This window comes from Haliotis cracherodii, unplaced genomic scaffold, assembly GCF_022045235.1.
Source record: "Haliotis cracherodii isolate W230 unplaced genomic scaffold, xgHalCrac1.p SCAF_10, whole genome shotgun sequence".
Lineage (NCBI taxonomy): Eukaryota > Metazoa > Mollusca > Gastropoda > Lepetellida > Haliotidae > Haliotis > Haliotis cracherodii.
In genome coordinates, this window is record NW_027266265.1 from 29,335,876 (window position 1) to 29,355,664 (window position 19,789).

The window sequence follows — 19,789 nt, forward strand, 5'->3', positions numbered from 1 at the left end:
ATGGCTGTGTTTGGGTGATTTGATTTAGGCAGTTGGTTATAATTATGCTAAGAAGAACATGCGTGTCAATCTTCTGGTTTCGGCCATCTTTTCACGATCAGACTCGGGGGCTATACGACCGATCTACATGAGATACTAGAGAATCTACGTCATGAACGGACTCATCTGTTTTGTGAGTGAGTGAGATCCAGTGAGTGAGTGAGTGAGTGAGTGAGTGAGTGGGTGAGGTCCAACGCCCTAAACAGTATTCTAGTTACATCACGCATTGTCAGCTTTATGTGCGAGGAAACTCTGAAGTGATGCACGTGAAACTCACGAGAACGGGTTTGATGCTGACAAACCTAGAAACACGAAAAGAGATTCGAACGACCGGTCACAGGTTTTGGGCGTGTCCAAGGGACGCAACTCTGCACAGCGACTGGACTACCCGTGCAACACTGAACCACGGAATCATTCCCTGTCATATAAATGTAATATGTGAATATTTAGTATTTGCAACTGATCCGAAACTCAGTGGTACAGTGATTACTTCCATACATTCAAAATTCACACTGATCCATGTACTTATGTTATAGGGGCGGTCGGGTAGCCAAGTGGTTAAAGTGTTCGCTCGTCACGCCGAAGACCCGGGTTCGATTCCCAAAATGGGTACAATTTGTGAAGCCTATTCCCGCCGTGATATTGCTTGAATATTGCTAACAGCGGCGTAAAACAATACTCACTCACTTATGATATAACCATGCATGTTATTAATTCGTATGTTTCAAAGTTAACTGTTAAATGCATATTATGATTTTACGGTGTCTGTATAATTTTGAGTAATTGCAAAATACAATTTCATTCTTCGATACATCATAAAAGCCTTGCAACATGTCCACAGTTTAAAAATATATTCACGGAGAACATCACGATGTTTTGACAAAAATTCATGTTGTGTTAAACCGAGTTTAAAACTATCTGCATAACACCAGGTTCATCCATTCATTATCAGTGCAATCACAGTCAAACAACAATCAGTGGTCTTTCCTTCACCATTGCGAAGTCCGTTCACACCTTGATGGGGTTACTGTATCACACGAACGTAGCCCGCTGGTGTGTGTGAACAGACTACCGACGAGAAGATTGGGCTATCACAGAGGAATGAAGTGTCAATGCGAACACGGGTAACCTCCTGTTCAAACACATGATCTAGGTTTGTTTAATTGTAAGGCGTGGTGACGTGTACATCTTCTAGTGATCTTCACACCGAGTGTCGGCCATCCTTCCACGGTCTGACTCGGGGGCTACACGACCGATCTACGTGAGATACTAGAGGATCTACGTCATGAACGGCCTCATCTGTTTTGTCGCCGTCTGCATCGGCATTGCAAATGCACAGTTACCAGGTTTGGTTTTCATTACTTGATATTTTGTTACTTGAAACTTAAATTTACAAGTCTTGTTATGTCATTTAAAAATGATGGAAATGGAATGGACGCAAAATGTATGTAGCTACACATATACATATTTTGTTATTTGATTTTCGCGCAATTTTTCCTTTAATTTTCTTTGACGATCACCTAAATGCGAGGCAATCTAAATGGAGGACATTTGAACGTCTTCAACTTTACAGATTGAAAACAATCAGTAAAGAAAACAATTCTTCATTTAATTTCATTGCATCAGTTGAATTATATCATTAAATGCCAAGAAAACACAACGCGTACGAACTGTTACAAACCAATTTTTTAATCTACTTATCAACGTTGTAAATATATAATAAAGAAGTTGTTATCCATGACTTGTTTACATACAACTAAATACCTAAGTTTTCGCTGGTCATTTTGAATATTAAATTCATGTGAAGAACTTAGTTTTGAATCTGGAACACACTCGCAACTGCTCGACATATGATTCAGATATTAAATATTGCTATGAGCCAAATGATCAATTGTGTGAAAAATATAAGAATTGTGGTGCGAATATACATTAACGCAAAATTTGCCCATGTCCACAGTTCGATGCGGTGAAGAGGCATTAACCGGAAGAATTTTGGGAGGTCAAAACGTTTTGAAGTGCACATGGCCTTATACCCCTCTCGTCAGCATCCGGATCTACTACAACTCCAACTTTGGCAACGACTTCAACTTTGGTAACCTCACGATCTGTGGTGGAGCAATCATCAGCGATCAGTACATTCTAACTTCAGCGGTGTGTGCTGCTCCGTAAGTACATCACCTAGGACCTATGGGAAAATCTCTCAGCATTGTAACAATGAGTGAGTATGGTTCTACGCCACGTTCAGCAATATTCCAGCAATATCACGGCAGGGGACACCAGAAATGGGCTCGACACATAGTATCCATGTAGGGAATCGAACCCGGGTCTTCGGCATGACGAGCAAATGCTTTAATCACAAGGCTACCCCACCGCCCATGCCCAGAGAGATGACAGGTTAACTATCTACTGGAAGAAACAGCATGTTTAACGTACTTGTCATAAAGATCTTAACCTTCGTTTCATCGTCGTCGACATCAGGGAATACCACATTTCCTGACACATTCCGTAACTGTGTCCCCTTGCAACTAAGCCCGCCACTGCAATCAAAGTCAAGTCACTCATCGGACTTGCTTGCCATTCCCTGATACAAGGGAATAATAGCGACAAGACCCTTTCCATATTCAATAGAAATCTCGTCGAATCGAACTTCGGCGTTGGGCGTGACGAGCGAACACTTTGACCACAAGGCTACCCCATCGCCCCAGCCTTGTTACAAGTACACGTTACATGAGTACAGAAATGTTCCAAAGGATCAGATTTTCTCAAACAATTACGTTCCTGTTCGCGAACACCTGGTATCATCACTATTTGATGGTGATTCATGGACCCATGCTCATGATATGGTCGGAATTATAACTCGACTCTGGTTTCGGGCTGAGTTTTCTAAAGAATATGAAAAGGGTAATATGGCTTTTATTTTGTGCCATAAAATTTATAGGCTTACGCCACGTCTTTACCCTGAAACGCGACCACAGTTTGAAACGTTTCCAAATTTGGAAACTATAATTAATGTTATCGTAAACTTATGTTTCGAAATAGGGTTTCTAAATTTTGGAAACTTCATGAGCTATTATATTTCGCCCCGTGCAGTATCCTGTAAATGTCAAATGTAGCTATACGTAATTACACTAAATGTACGCACAGAAAGAAAACAAGCTCCTGGAGAACGTTTTGAATAGTTATTCATGATAATCGTTTTCATAAACTGAATATGGGCATTCATAGTCCCTTTCCTCATTATAATACATATAACTTCTCGTCACGACATGGATGAAGTATTGCCGATGCGACGTTAGATTTTAACTCACTCACTCATTTTTGTAGAAGTGTACACAATTGCCAATAGAGTACGCTACACTTTACTTATAATTTTGTCTCATTGACAAAAACAAGGAGTAATGAGAGTTTGCTCTCAGGAAAACCAAACACATCATGGCTCTGTATAGTGAGTGAGTATAGTTCAATGACGCTCAGAACAGTATTCCAGTTATATCACGGCGTGTCAGCTTGATGTGAGGGAAGCCCGAAGTGATGCAGGTCTCAGACGTTTACCGCTTTGGTGAAACCCACGAGCACGTGTATGGCACGGGCTTCGAACCTACAAATATATACATTGTAGACGAGTGTGTACATGTTAGCAGAAAGGGGAGTATAATAAGATGACCAAAATTTGTCATGTTGTTATAATTTAATTAGAATTTAGGAAAAATAATTAAGATTACAAAACGAGCCAATGCTGTATATCGAAATGTTCTTACTACTGAGAGTTTGGTGATTTATAATTGATAATTTAACTTTTAATAGATAATTACATCTTAAAGCTAAATTTACACTTATACGCCAAATGACCTGGAATACGTTCCATAAGAAGGCTGTAACATTGTGTAAATACAGCAGTGTAAACTATCCGTGCGTCAGATGAATTCATAACTTTGATCTATACTTAGATTCCGTTATACCGTTATATTTACAAAGGGTGGTTGTTAAACGTGTGTTATGATTCATGTACATCTAGAGATATTCAAGCAACATACATACCGTTAGGTTTGAAGCTGTACCTGTGACATTCACTTTTGAAGTTACATTTATTTCATTACTGTCCTGAAACTATAGTTTGATGAGATAAAGTGGCTTATCATAGAATGATGAGATCTGATTGATCCACGTGATCTTTGATAAAATACCATGATCAATAAAACCTAACGATGGACGCATAAAACTCCATGAGCCCCTCGTGGCCCTGCTCCAACTTATAACATACCCAGTGCTATAATTGGAGTCATTAAACCCACCATTTAATACAATACACACACAGAACACGCTCGCACACGCACACGCACAAGCACACGCAGCCACACACGGACAAACACACGAACATATTGCATTCACTGAACACTTTGTATAATTTGAATGTCAAAATTGGAAAATTAATGATTACGATTGGGTTAGTGTCATAACATGTTTTCCGAAGTGTAATTCCGTAAATAGTTTCAATGTTAATATGGAAAACATGGAAAGTCTTTGGTATAAAATAACACATTTACTGTCCAGAAGAATGAAGACTAATGTTAAACATAATGGTCATGGCAGTGGTAAATTCTACTTGACAGATTATACGGGCCAGGTGCAGCAGTTGTACGTCAGTCGACAAGAGTTGTCATCGGAGACTTTGACTCCAGACTCGAAGACTTTGGCAATGACGGTCGTCCCGAAGATGTCATAGAGCTGGAGGAAGTAAAGATTCACAGGGACTATGACAACGTCACTACAAGTAAGTATACCCGCGTTCCATGTTCATATACATATGTCCAGAAGGGTTTCTGTAACAGATGTATAAGTACGCTGTACAATACAGGTAGTTACTGGTTCACGTTTGGTTGTTTTTAACGCCGCAATCAGCAATATTCCAGCTATATGACAGCGGTATTTAAATAATCGAGTCTGGATCAGACAACCCAGTGATTGACATCATGAGCATCGATCTATGCAATTGGGATACGATGACATGCATGAACCAAGTCAGTTTGATGTGGGATGAAAGCCCAATTGATGCAGATTGCATTTACCACTTTGCAGAAACACATGAGTACTGTTATGGTGCTAACAAAGCTAGAAACATAATCAGGACTAATCTTGGATTCGAACCAACGATCATAGAGTTTTGGTTAGCGTGAGGGACGCATCTCTATATTGTAACAACAGACATGGGTGAAGTAAACGGATAAAGGTATTAATAACTAAACGTGGCCGAAGTAATATATTATTTTGGATGTTAATGAAACATTTTCTTCAAGAATGCCGTGTGGTGAAACTATTCGTAATTAAGACGGACATGACGCATTAATTATTATAATAATATATATTATATTATTATCGTCTTGATTCGTATTTTTCTTCCAGGCAATAACATTGCTCTCTTCAAACTGCGAACCCGTATCCAGTACAACAACTGTAAACTCCCGGCCTGTCTGGAACCTCAACGCACCTCAACCTCAAGCACATGTGACGTACCGGAAGTAGATGATACATGCATCATGGCCTCCGTTGGACTGAAAAGTCGTAAGTATTCATCTGCAGTTCAAGCTATTCAATGTGATGCTCAATGAATGTTTGGTCGCTACATAAGTGCAATAATCTTGAACGCGACGTTAAACCCCATTTCGCCTCACATCACCAATGGCCGTTTGAAGCATAATTTCCAATTTGTAAATGCATCATCAATATAAAAAGTAAGTGATATTCGAAAATAACGGGTTATTACAGAAATACAAGGAGGTATCAAGTGATGGTAATGGTTGTATAAGAAAAGTGAGTGAGTGAGTATGGTTTAACGCCGCTTTTAGCAATATTCCAGCAATATCACGGCGGGGGACACCAGAATATGGGCATCACACATTGTACCCATGTGGGGAATCGAATCCGGGTCTTCGGCTTGACGAGCGAACGCTTTAACCACTTGACTACCCGACCACCCCAAAATAACAAAGGACTAGGTGTAACATGGTAATCAACAGAACGTGATGGCGGTGTATTGTCAGGGTGAAAAGAACCGAAAAACACGAGAGGGGGTGTAGTCCAACAGTGAACATTTAAGATGATTCGTCACGATTGGTCAAATAGTCGTGATATGGCGTGGCATGGTCCAAATCAATCTCCCGATGACAATTTGAAGGACTCCAGTCCACTCGTCTTGAAGTGATTAGTTTGGCTAAAGTAGAGGGTGGCCTTTGACGTCGGCGGACACGTCTCCCGATTTTGTCCCAGTCGTGCTCTGTGTGGTGAAGACCAGGACTCATGGCTAGCCATTGCATTCTAGTGGTATTTTGCAGCTGGAGGTAGTAACTAACGATTCGTGCACGGTGGGAAAGAGCGTTATCGTCTTGAAAGACAAGACGGGGACCAGCATAGTACGCATACGGCTCAACTTATGACGCCAGTATGTTGTCTCGGCAGTACTGTCCAGAGACAGTGGCGTTCTGGCAGTCATAGTGATCCCTCCCCATATAATTACAGACCCACCCCAAATCTGTCATGTTTCTTGACGTTGATTTTCGCATGACGATCGTTAGGACGCCTCCAGACACGTCCACTGTCACCCAAAAGGTCAAGAGTAGTTTCACGTGAGGTGAGGTGAAATGGGGTTTTAACGTCGCGTCCAAGATAATTGCACTTATATAGCGACGTGCATGTACGTGTGTGTGTTTGTGTGGCAGCTTGTACTAGTCCGGACTGATACCATGCCGCAGTTTAACATGAATACCCCACTCAGACACAGTATACTGATTCCGAGCCGACCAGTCCTTGTTTTAGCCCCTTAATGCCGAGCGCCAGACAGGGTAACAACAAGTACCATCTTTTAACGTCTTTTGGTATGACGCGGCCGGGGATCGAACCCTGGACCTTCCGCTCTCCGGGCGGACGCTCTACCACTAGACCACGGGGGCGGTCCCAGAGTAGTTTGAAATCACCTAAAGACATGACACGAGGCCATCGGTGATCCCCCGGTTTCAACCCTCTGAACACCATTGGCGTCTGGCTACAATGTATCGATTTGTTGACGGTAGCAAACAATAAAAACTGAAAACAATGTGGGATAAGGAGTAATGACAACGTGTTTGGAGACTGTGTGAGTGATGTAGTGAGTATTTAAGGGTCTATGCTTCTTTTAGCGACAGTGAAGTAATATTACAATGGTAAAATCAAAGCATATCCGCCACGTCATACACATGAGGTAGTCGATCCCGGTCTGGCCGCTAACGCTTTGATTACTACTGTGATACACTCAGATTCTCTTGCCTTATAATTATTCGATGAGCAACGCATATCTCTGGATGCACCTGTAATACATAATATGTACATGTATGGATCATTGTCAATGCTGAACATTGCCGAGTGGTGGCTCGTAATCCCATGCATAGCGCACAAGTGAAAACTCAGATGCAATATGGCTTAGCCGGCGGCGGACAGTAGCCGTATGGATGGCCGCGCTCAGAGAAAGTTCAGGGCCTCGGTACTGCCCCATACTGAATTACAGGTTGTGAATCAAGTGGGGCTTCTTCTAGATACGTGGCATTAAGCCTCTTGTCACCTGTAAGCGAAAGAGAATCCGGTTGGATGAGATGGTGATGCGACTGCAGAACTGTCTAGCGCCTGAAAGACAGCTTTGGTTGCATACTCCCCAGGGAGTTGAGAATGCATTTAAGTGCTCCCTGATCTGCAGATACCATTTACTATTATAAAACATGCATGATTTGCAAATTATTCTTACAGCCAACGACGCAGAGGCATCTAATATTCCCCAACAGGCTCCCATCAAGCTGTACAGCAGACAGGTGACCGAAGCAATTGCCAAGCAAGTTCCTAACAACATTCTGCCTGCTGGCACCGTCATTGGCCGTACTGAAAGTCCAGCTGTCCAAGCTTGTCTGGTATGTTCAGTTGATATACTAATGGATATCCGTGAAGACCCGGGTTATAATAGGTCGTCAGCAACCCATGCTTGCGTAAAAGGCGACTAACGCGATCGGTTGGTCAGGCTCGCTGACTTGGATGATTCATGTCATAGTGTCCAAATTGCGCGGATCGATGATTATGATATCAATCACTGGATTGTCTGGTCCAGACTCGATTATTTGCACACCGCCGTCATATAGCTGGAATACTACTGATAGCGGCGTTAAACACCAAACAAACAAACAAACAAACAAACTAAAGGAAAGTAATATAGGAACACGCGTCAATATAGAGGAATCCCATTTCTGTACTGTTCAAAATATACACAACATGTAAATGCTTCAAGTCAAAAATACACATCGTGTACTGAAGGGCGAGGGATAAGTGGCCATTTTGGTATTTGGAAATGTCTACGTTCGGAAGTAAAAAAGGCAGATGTTTATCCTTTTAAAAGAAAATCTAAGTATGAGCAATTCCACAACCAATGATAATGTTTTTACCTTTTGTTTATAATCATGAGTTCATATACCCATGTTCTAATAATAAAGAATGATTCACGAAAACCTCAGAAAAGCGTCTTTTTGACACATTTTGTCTTTACCTACCATTTAGTTATTTCATTAGTCTCAAACATGCAACTGTAAAACAGTTGCGATTCATACAAACATGTCTGATAACTCTCATAACAATTTCTGAAAGCTTTGTTTCAATTTTAAAATATGCAGATAATGTGTGCCCTTACCCTACCTTGTCCTTTAAAAAATACTGCAAATAAAACCCAACACATGATGACATGACAAACACCATGTCACTTTCGTTTCTTTTTCCGAATGACATAATACTTAAAGTATCAAGCTGAGAATGTAGGACATTAGGTTATATGTTAGCAACGTTCACAATTTAATCTGTAACTATACAAGGTGTGATGATATGTCGAAATGTTTCAAAGGTGCTGGACACAAAAATAATTTGAATTATATAAGGTTAAATGCTGACATGTATGCCTTGAACAAACATTAACATCCGTTTACGATGTTTAAATATGTACTTTACGAGCTTAACTATTTTAATATTTAGATAACTGCAAATTAATCAGAGCGATGTGAATAGTATCAATGGTAGAAATAAGGATGACAAGTTTCAAATTCATCTCTCCAGCAGTTTCAGTGTAGGCGATTTATATGGGCTAACAGTATGACACAAGATAACGCCAAATGACAGCGAACGAAAACATTGGCATAAGTTAGTTAAATATTCCTAATCGATGTAAAATGCATTCTAAATCAACAGTAACGTATGTTTTAATGTATATTTGAGAGGCAATACTAATAATCGTCTGGTGCAGGGGCAAGATGTATGTATCACCGCAACGTTTTGTGCAACTAATTGATAAACATATCATATCTTAAACTTTTTATCGACTATTGCTAGAACTTTCAAATTTTAGCTTAAGACATTTCTGTTGCAACGGTCTTACAGTTGCTAAAGCGCACAGAGCATCTTCTTTTTGTGAATTTTTACGCTGTTTAAATGCAAGTATTGTTACTGTATCTTGCAAATTCTAAAACTTTTGGTTTCAGTTCGACTGGGGCGGTATTGTCGTGTGCAGAAAGTCCAACAAGTGGTGGCTGAGAGGCATCATCAGCACCAACAACTGCCTGGTCAGCAACGGCGGAACGGCCACACCCGAGCCTCCAATCTTCATCACCGAGGTGGCAAACTACAGGCAGTGGATCGAAAGCTGTGTGAACAACATTTTCACTTGTCCCACCCTATAAGTGAAGAAGGATTTGCTGGTCTCCATCCGAGCTATGACGGGAAACCTGTGACCAAGAAACGCACCAAATACACTAGTTCACATAATGCTATTGTTTCCTATCTGAATGCATCTGCGGCTGCCATTTATGATGTACATACAACCGTTGCTATTACATGTCTTGTGTGGTTTGTTCATGTTGAAAAAATAAATTTGTAAGGAATGTCAACTTTGCTTTTCCATGTTTTCACACGCTTTTGTACTAACAAATATCAAAACAACAATATCAGGAAGTAACTCTGAGATGAGCTTAAATGCAGGATTTGTTCTGTGAGTCGGCTTTCATCTTCCACTTGCTTCCTTTGTTGTTTAACACCGCACTCAGCAATATTCCAGCTGTCTGGAAATAATCGAGTCTGGACCAGACAATCCAGTGATTGACATCATGAGCATCGATCCACGAAATTGGGATACGATGACATGCATCAACCAGGTCAGCGAGACCGACCATCCGATCCCGTTTGTCACCTATTACGACAAGCATAGTCGCCTTTTACGGCAAGCATGGGTTGCTGAAGACCTATTCTACCCCGGATCTTCAAGGCTCGCTTTCTTCTTAAAGAGAGGTCTATAGTGCATGACTTAATGGTGACTTGTCGTGTCATTGTCATTTCAAACTACATACAGATAGCAGTTTCATATATAAGTGAAAAATATGGACTGGGTTCTTTGGCGCTTTGAACAGTGTTTCAATTCTTCTATCACGTTGGGTCAACTTAATTAGGGACGAAAGCCTGAAGTGATGGAAATCATTGAAGTTTACCACTTTAGTGAAACCTACGAGGGTGGGTACGGTGCAGACATTCCAAGAATCATTATCAGGCCGAATATTGTATTCGATGCAAAGATCAGTTGATCATGATAAGGCTAAAGGAGTTTGAAGAGCAACATCTCAAACATGACGACTGTAGGTGTGTTTCAGACATTGTGGATCATACCTTCTCTGTGGGTTGATAATATTGGAACAGCAAGCATCATAATCGCAGCGCATCTGGAATCGAACCTGGTCTAACATACTGTAATCAACGGGAAGATCGATTAAAACGATTCCAACTCTTTCAATGTGATGTTGGTGAGATACTGACATGATTTAAAGAGTTAAATTCATCATCCCAAACTGGCTTCAACGGCAGATATCTCTTGGGTTTCTCAATGCTTTGAAGTTTATTGTGACGGGATGGTTACCATGACGAATTGGCATGAAAAACTAACTTGGGATGTTAAATACAACCTCACCATTGTGTTTTATATATAAACAAATTGAGAGAAAACAAAACTACCTCTCAGTTGATATTATCTTATGTTTGATTTTCAATTGAAAATATCTCACTCAGACAATGCTTCTTTATGGTTTTATTTTCAAAAATATAATTTGATTTAAAATTAAAAATCTCTTCCGCATGATTGATAGCTAAGGTAACTTATCATTGAAAGTTCATACATATTTCGGCACAAATTTACATTTCAAATTTGGTAGGCAACATGTGGTTGCAAAGTTATTTCTTACTCCTGTCTTTCTTGACCTAATTTATTTTTATACACAATGACCCAGCCGCAGATTACATTTTATAAACTGTTGCAGGAATGAGTGATGGTTAAATAGATATTGTCAAATTTAACAACAGAATTTTATTTTCAATAACATAAGACATTGTCAAATTTAACAACAGAATTTTATTTTCAATAACATAAGAAACAAACTGGGTATACTTTCTTTTGTTCCTTAGTTTACATCAAGACTCGTCGATAAAAGTTTAAAACTCCCCGGCAGGCATTGAAGTTTGAATCTTCTGTAGACCCGTGTTGATATATCGGTTATAGAAAGGCATACGTGTTAGTATCACCTAATTTTAGGGTTCTGAAACATACAAATGCAGATTCGGTGTTATTTATTCCATGAATAAATAACTTAACAGTATAAATAACAGTGTACATTGTAACCATGTATCACGGTTTGGGTCAATACAAAGAAATGTCTTGTGAAACACTTCGTGTGAAATCATACCAAGACGTTACTTCATATTTTAAATAAAACAGGCTTTCAAACAACAACACAAAGAGGAATAAGCGTCCTTTAAAAAATACGTTCATTTACTTACTTGGTTGAATTCAATTTTCCATCTCCAAAGTGCTTATCACAAAATAAGCCATTTGGTGCAACAATTGCCGTGCGCACATTGCAGTATGTCTGTCATTGCCAAACCCCAATAGCCAGCTTCAGAAAAGAAGCATCATTTACTGACTTCAAAAGAGATAACACCTATCTGCATAATGCCACGAGGAATTCCTCTTACAACAGTCTTTCCTAAAGAGTGTAGAATACCTAATTATCTGGTATTGGGCATTCAGAGCTAACGTGTCAAGGAGTGTTATTTTCTACATAGTTTCCCGGGGTATATAAAGAATGGTTTTCCCTCAAAGGATGAGCTGAAGATGACAATTATCACTTTGACAAAGGTGCTGATTTTAGCGCAGCTGACTTCCTCGGGAGCTCAGTATATCCGCCATACTTGTAAGTTACTATCTTACAATAATCGTTCTTTAAAATGCTTTTCGTGAACACCTGGTGTTATCACTGATTTTCAGTGATTATTCATATCATCTTCACCCATTTTCCCCCTTTTCCGGCCAATGGAATCTGTTTCGGGGAACAAGGGACTGGTCATTCTCTGGTGTAGACGTTTTATAGGATTATATTTTTTGTCATTTGTATTTGGCCCCGTACGGTACACGTCTCTCATGTTAAAATATATATCACGCAACAAATCAGCGTGATATATTTAAGAACCGGGCTATCTGTGATTCCGAAAATGTGAATCAATAAACTTTATGTCTGTATACGGTTGTGGGCCCCAAAAAACAAGAACTATTTTGTTTGGGTGAGTGGCTGAGATTCATGTGAATCATGCATCGGCGTTGCACGTTTCAGTGTGTGCCCAGCTGTATCGGGGAACCTGTCGACCTTCATGTTTCTTCCAGGAGACACAACGACCAAGTACATATGACAGACTGTGTTTTGTAGGTGTGTGCTGTCGGCAAGGTGGGTAAACCATGATATTGGTATGTAATGTGTGTTGTTTAACGCCGCAGTAAGCAATATTCCAGTTATATGACGGCGGTCTGTAAATAATCAAGTCTGGATCAGACAACCCAGTGGTTGACATCATGACCATCAATCCACGCAATTGGAATACTATGACATGCATCTACCAAGTCAGCGAGTCTGACCACACGACCACGTTAGTCGCAGCTAAGGGCAAGCATGACTGGCTGAAGACATATTCTCTTCCCGTATCTTTCACATGTCGGCTGTTTTTGCACAGTAGACATAACTGACACGACGTGATATACCTGAAATACTATTCAAAATTGTAATAACTTATATAATAACATGTACAATTGCATGCACTCGTTACACTACATGTATGTTTGTATGCGTAGCTGATGGAACTTGGTCACAATGGTCCGCTTGGAGCACGTGCTCTGTCACGTGTGGACAAGGTGAACGGAGGAGATCCCGCACGTGCATCTCGGGATTCTGTTCCGGGCAAGATTTCCAAATACAACCATGCGCGGACAACCCGTGTTCTACAAGTAAGCTTGATTCCACACATGGGTACAATGTTAGATTAGATATGTGACTTTGAAGATTATTATTTTTGTTCCACAAAACCAGCCTCAGGTGTAATATGTGTCTTGAGCCTTAATATGGCAGGAATATTGTTTTAATTGGCGTTCAACACCACTCAAGCACGACGATTCAGAACATGAACGTGACCTTGTTGATAAGAACTATTTCAAGAAATCCATTCTACGTAGCCGATAAACAATAAAACACAATAAGTCCTAAACATTTTTCCTCGTACACGTATCCTTTACTGTTCATCTGAACCATATTTCCAAACACAACCATGCGTACAAACTCTGTTGTGCAAGTAATATTAATCCCTCACATGTGCACAATGTAAGATCTGATGTGTGAAACAGACGATTATTATTTGTGTTCCAGAAAATCATGCGATGTACTTACGAATGTTTGACTATAACATTTGTTAGTTAGTTTATTTATTGTTTCACGCCGCACTCCGCATTATTGCAGCTCTATGATGGCGGTATGTAAATCATAACATATAAGACATGCTCAATAATTTGTATTCTTGTAGTATTACGTGTTGGGGGCGCGGGTTGCCGAGTCGTCTAAGACACCGCAATTAACTGTACAGAGTTGCGTCCCTTAGGGGTACCAGAATCTAGTGTGATCGTGAGTTTGAATCCCAATTTCGCCCCATTCATGTTTCTAGGTTTGTCAATATCTTACCCGTGCTCTGGGTTTAACCAAAGCGGTAAACGCCCAATACATGCGTCACTTTCGTCGCTATTAATTTCCAAATCGAATGAAGGAACAGTGGTCTTCTATATTAAGCTCACATGCGGTGACAGTCCGCGTTAGAGATCCCACACTTGCATTTCGAGATCCTGTCACGCAAGACAAAAACAATTTTCAAGACATTCGGTGTCTAGCTGTGTATGACTTTTCTTCCATTCGATCAAAAGATGGGATTAGTAGTATATCGATTTTGTAGTGATTTTAAAAAAGGTAAAGTGTTCCATATCCACAGATCGATGCGGTGAAGAAATTTTACATTCAAGAATTTTGGGAGGTCAAAACATTTTGAAGTGCACATGGCCCTACACCCCTCTTGTCAGCATCAGGGTCTACTACAACCCAACCTTAAGCAACAACTTCAACTTTGGCAACCTCACAGTCTGCGGTGGAGCAATCATCAGTGATCAATATATCCTTACTTCCGCTGTGTGTGCTACTGCGTAAGTATAACATCCATTCAATCAAATAGTGCAATCGGGGCACTTGTGGGACTGTCGTCTAAAACATCGGAGTTGTCTAGTGTGCAGTGTTACCAAATCTGCAGTGTTACCAAAAGTGGTAACGCAAACCTGCCACGGGTTTCTTCCAAGATGGTAGGCAGTTATATGACTGATATACAGTTTAAAGCGGTGTTAAACTCAACTCTCTCACTCACTCAGTCGTTCATGTGATCAAATACATTAGTATCATAGTCACTGTAATTGTCTCCAGATACGGTGTCAAGTATTGGTGGTGATGTTTCGTGCATACATGTACATCTTGACAAAAATGAGATGTTATTTAGTTATCAGCTTTCATTGCTGTTTGTATATATCTATGTGTATCTGCAGTACGTTACGTCGTACGAAAGAAGACCTCAGTCGCTGCTTTGGTAACTCAAACAGCTAATATGTGGACATTTGTACCCAGAGGCACCGTACATACAACATGAAATGTGGTGGACATAAAGCCGATTCTTATACAGGTTAATCCCAAGTGGACTTATGTATGATGCATCATCATAAATATTTATTACAAAGTGTGTATGTTGTCGTATTATCCACGATTCTGATTGTCTGACGTGGGTAAAAAAATGGTTTATTTCATAATCTGCAAAACTGTCTTGTGACTTGGAACTTCTTTCGCAAAGAGGGTCCGCCTCCGATGTCTAGTGGCAGAAAGAGCGGAGCCCGGAAAGCCAAAAGTCCGCGGTTCGATCCCCGGCCGCGTCATACCAAACGGCATTAAGGGGCTTAAAAAAGTACTGGTCTGCTCGGAGTCAGTAAACTGTGTCTGAATAGGGTATTCATGTTAAACTGTGGCATGGTATCTCAGTGGGCTAGCACTATATAATCGGCATCAATCTGGACTAGTACAAGCACCACACACACGCACATGTACATGCACGTCGCTATATAAGTGCAATAATCTTGGACTCGACGTTAAAGGCCATTTCACATCACCTCACCTCACCTCAAAGAAGATTCCCCATGGGCCCGTTCGTGCCAGTGTACCAACTTTGGAACACGTTTTCATTGTCACCAACGCGTCCTACTACAGTAGGTATGACCTGTATACATGGAGGGTGATCTTGAAGGATGTTTACACTGCAGTCAGCAATATTCATCTGCGTCCTGCTGGCTACACACACAGGCAATCTATATATGAAATCCAATTTCTGAAACAAGTAACTGTACAGAGAAATATGACGTGGATATGATGATAGTGTAAGTATTAGGCAGCGGCCGTCACAATGGACTTCACAGTTTGTACCTATGTGGATTATCGAACCCGAATCTGCACACATTGTACCCATGTCGGGAATCGAACCCGTGTCTTCGGCGTGGCGAACGAACGCTTTTACCACTAAACTATCCGACCGCCCCTCGGAGTGATGAGCAAATGCTTTAACCACTAGGATACGTATACTCCACCGCCCATAGAAGATATTGAAGTTGCACACATTGCTCGTACGGCTTTCATCGTTAGGTTGTTCGAGATGATTTTGCTTCTTGGCAGCTATTAGTTTCAATATGATAAAGATTGTTTTTATTTCATAGATTATATGGACCAAATGCAGCAGGTGTACGCCACTCCACAAGAGTTGTAATTGGAAATTATGACAGCAGAATCGTTGACTATGGCCGTGACGGTCGTCCTGAGGATTCCATTGAACTGGAGGAAGTCAAAATTCACAAAGATTATGACAATGTCACAACAAGTTAGTACACAGTCCATGTTCATCCATGATACATTACATTCAAGTGATCGCTTCTACAAACAAGTCAATTAACAATCGGCTTAATGGTATGTAGTATCACATGCATTCTTCATCTAACTATATTTTCACTTGGTCATTAAAGAAATATATATAAAAATATATTTTTGTAGATGTTTAGGAATCGTGTACTAATAATGTGATATGATAGAAACATTTTAAAGAGAGAATGCATGGATGTTAACTTCTTTATTAAGGAACACAACGTTTCAGAGTATATGGTCACTCCTCCATCAGGTGGAGTTCTAAAGAATAATTTAGAAGTTGAAATCCATAAATTCTCTCTCTTATGTGTGTCACTTCTAAAAGCCAAAAATCTATTCTGAATGAAGACGGACATGACATATTCTTTGAGCCATATATCATCGCCTTGATTTGTATTTTTCTTCCAGGCAATAACATTGCACTCTTCAAACTGCGAACCCGTATCCAGTACAACAACTGTAAACTCCCGGCCTGTCTGGAACCTCAACGCACCTCAACCACAAGCACACGTGACGTACCGGAAGTAGATGATACATGCATCATGGCCTCCGTTGGTGTTAAGAGTAGTAAGAGTTCAATTTGACTATATGCTAACAAGAGCTGATACTCAGAGATGATTCGCTCGTCGATGCTTAGAGATGGTTTGACTCGTTGATATTTAGTGACGTTTGACAGGTTGATAATCAGACATTGTTTGACACGTTAATACTGAAGGATGGTTTGATACGTTGATTCTCAGAAATGGTTTGACACATTGATAATCAGACATTGTTTCACACGTTAATAGTGAAAGATAGTTTGATACGTTGATTCTCAGAGATGGTTTGACACGTTGATAATCAGACATTGTTTCACACGTTAATAGTGAAAGATGGTTTGAAATGTTGATTCTCAGAGATGGTTTGACAAATGGTGGACATACTTGGTCAGTTGTATATACATCGTTGGAACTGTATAATGACGTTTTAGTTGTAAAATGTGACCGCTCTTGATACCCGTTTGTATGAAGAGCCTGCGTATAATCTTTCATGTTAATGGATTCAAGAATCCTAAATTTCACCATGATTTAATATTCTTACACTGTACCCATGTACGTTGGCTAGTCAAAATGGTTAACGTCTGCTATTTCTGTCACGTCGATCTTTTCTCCAACAGAAAGCTGACACGCCGTGAAACAAATGAAACACTGTTCTAAAGGCGATAATCCGTTTACTCACTCGTATATCGATTCTATTTCACTTATGATCTGACCTTAACACTGTTGCAAAAATATCTATATCATTTTCACATGGTTTTGAATATATCCATGTGTTTTTAATGATCAATGCTTAGATATTCGTTCATCATCAAGATTTTCACATTTTGACATTTGTCAACATAATTGTGTTTGTTAACAAAATGTTGACATTGGAAGACATGATTGTTGCAGATCACATCGGTGAACCGTCTAACATCCCACAACAGGCTCGTATCAAGCTGTACAGTAGACAACTCACCGAAGGTATTGTGAGGCATGTGTATCCGCAGTTTTTGCCTGATGGCGTCGTCATTGGCAGAACCGAGAACCCCTCTGTTCAAACATGTCTGGTAAGTTCAATATAGATACATAAATGACACTGTTCTATTCAACGCGACTGTTCAGTATTAGAGATTACACGTGTGGTATGTGTATATACCAGTTCGATGATTGTTGTGGTTATTACATATATATATATATATATATATGTATGTGACCCGTGAAGATCCGGGGTAGAATCCATGCTTGCCGTAAAGGGCGACTTTGTTTGTGGTACGAGGCGACTAATGGGTGGTCAGGCTTCCTGACATGGTTGATGCATGTCATCGATCCCAATAGCATGCTCGATGCTCATGATGTCGATCAATGGATTGTCTGGTCCCGATTCGATTATTTACAGACCGCCGTCATATAGCTGGAATATTGCTGAGTGCGGCGTTAAACAACAAACAAACTAACAAAATGTTACATATATATATTATAGTAAACACGAGTATCATAAATTGTCTATGAAATTAAAGTTTTAAAACACTGGGTATTGACCTTACAATAGCGTGACATTTGTAACCGTGTACCCATTTTCAGTTCGACTGGGGCGGCATTGTCGTGTGCAGGAAGTCCAACAAGTGGTGGCTGAGAGGCATCATCAGCACCAACAACTGCCTGGTCAGCAACGGCGGAACGGCCACACCCGAGCCACCAATCTTCATCACCGAGGTGGCAAACTACAGGCAGTGGATCGACACATGTGTGACCAACTTTCACAGTTGTCCGACTCTACCATTTTAGGCTGATTTCCTGGGAGAACCTGGTCTTCAAACAATGTATGCTCTCTGCTGTTTCATTTGAAGAATTGTTAGAGAATCGAAATGAATTTGTCGTGTTCATTAGTATTTGCCATGAGGTGCATATAACGACTACTGCATAATGAATACCGCGTCAATGACCACATAATAAATTCTAATCATGGATTTTAAATGTGTATTTTTATTCTTTCATCCTTTTGTTTGGATGCATATCAATACGATCAAATTATAACGAATGAATTCTGTTTTCGGACCACGTGATCCACTGCATGGAACTGCATGCAGACACTAACCTTTTGTAGTTCATGCTGAAAGCATTAACAATAGTGTTAGTAGCCTTGTGGGTAAAGCGTTCGCTCGTCACGCCGATGACCCGGGTTCAATTCCCCACATAGGTGCAATGTGTGAATCCAATTTCTGGTGTCCCCGCCGTGACATTGCTGGAATATTACTGAACGCGGCGTAAAAAAAACAAACTCATTCACTCACAAAAGTCTTAGTCGCGTATGCCGTATATTGAGGGAGAAAACTGTATAAGGCTCACCCAGGACAAATGACCCTGGAGTAAGTCTACTGGGTTACATGTCCAGTTCAACATTTGGGCGGTGACAGCGTTCCGGGGCAAATTGTTCACATGCACATTTGCTCACCTATGAGTACAATGTAAGTGTACATACTTATATGTATTTGTAAATTGTGCACATGTAAATGTACTATGCGTTTAACTGAATTGAGTGAGTTGGGTTTAACGCCGCTTTTAACAGTATTCCAGTTATATCGCGGCGTGTCAGCTTGATGTGGGAGGAAAACTTAAAGTGATGCAGGTCTCAGACGTTTACCACTTCGGTAAAACCCACGAGCACGGGTATGGTGCTGACAAACCTAGAAACATAATCGGGATTCGAAACCCCAATCATAGGTTGCTGGCGTGCCCAAGGAACGAAACTCTGCACAGCTTATCGCGGCGCCTCAGACGACTGGGCGGCCCTTGCCCCTGCGTTCACATGAAAAATAACTAGCGTGTGCAAAT

At 40.5% G+C, this 19,789-nt stretch overlaps 2 protein-coding genes across 2 annotated transcripts; both read left to right on the plus strand.

The window, feature by feature from the left end:
• Positions 1-1,227: 1,227 nt before the first annotated feature.
• LOC139454272 (chymotrypsin A-like) lies at positions 1,228-9,977 on the plus strand. The gene is made up of 6 exons (XM_071235886.1): positions 1,228-1,385; positions 1,997-2,204; positions 4,650-4,810; positions 5,440-5,598; positions 7,810-7,967; positions 9,573-9,977. The coding sequence occupies exons 1-6, from the start codon at positions 1,325-1,327 to the stop codon at positions 9,768-9,770; spliced, it is 945 nt and encodes a 314-aa protein (XP_071091987.1). The 5' UTR covers positions 1,228-1,324; the 3' UTR covers positions 9,771-9,977.
• Positions 9,978-12,241: 2,264 nt separating this feature from the next.
• Positions 12,242-18,891, plus strand: LOC139453694 (chymotrypsin-like protease CTRL-1). Its single transcript, XM_071235169.1, has 8 exons — positions 12,242-12,320; positions 12,738-12,848; positions 13,250-13,402; positions 14,428-14,635; positions 16,235-16,395; positions 16,845-17,003; positions 17,867-18,024; positions 18,539-18,891. Exons 1-8 carry the CDS (start codon positions 12,242-12,244, stop codon positions 18,740-18,742), a joined length of 1,233 nt encoding a protein of 410 aa, XP_071091270.1. The 3' UTR covers positions 18,743-18,891.
• Positions 18,892-19,789: the final 898 nt, after the last annotated feature.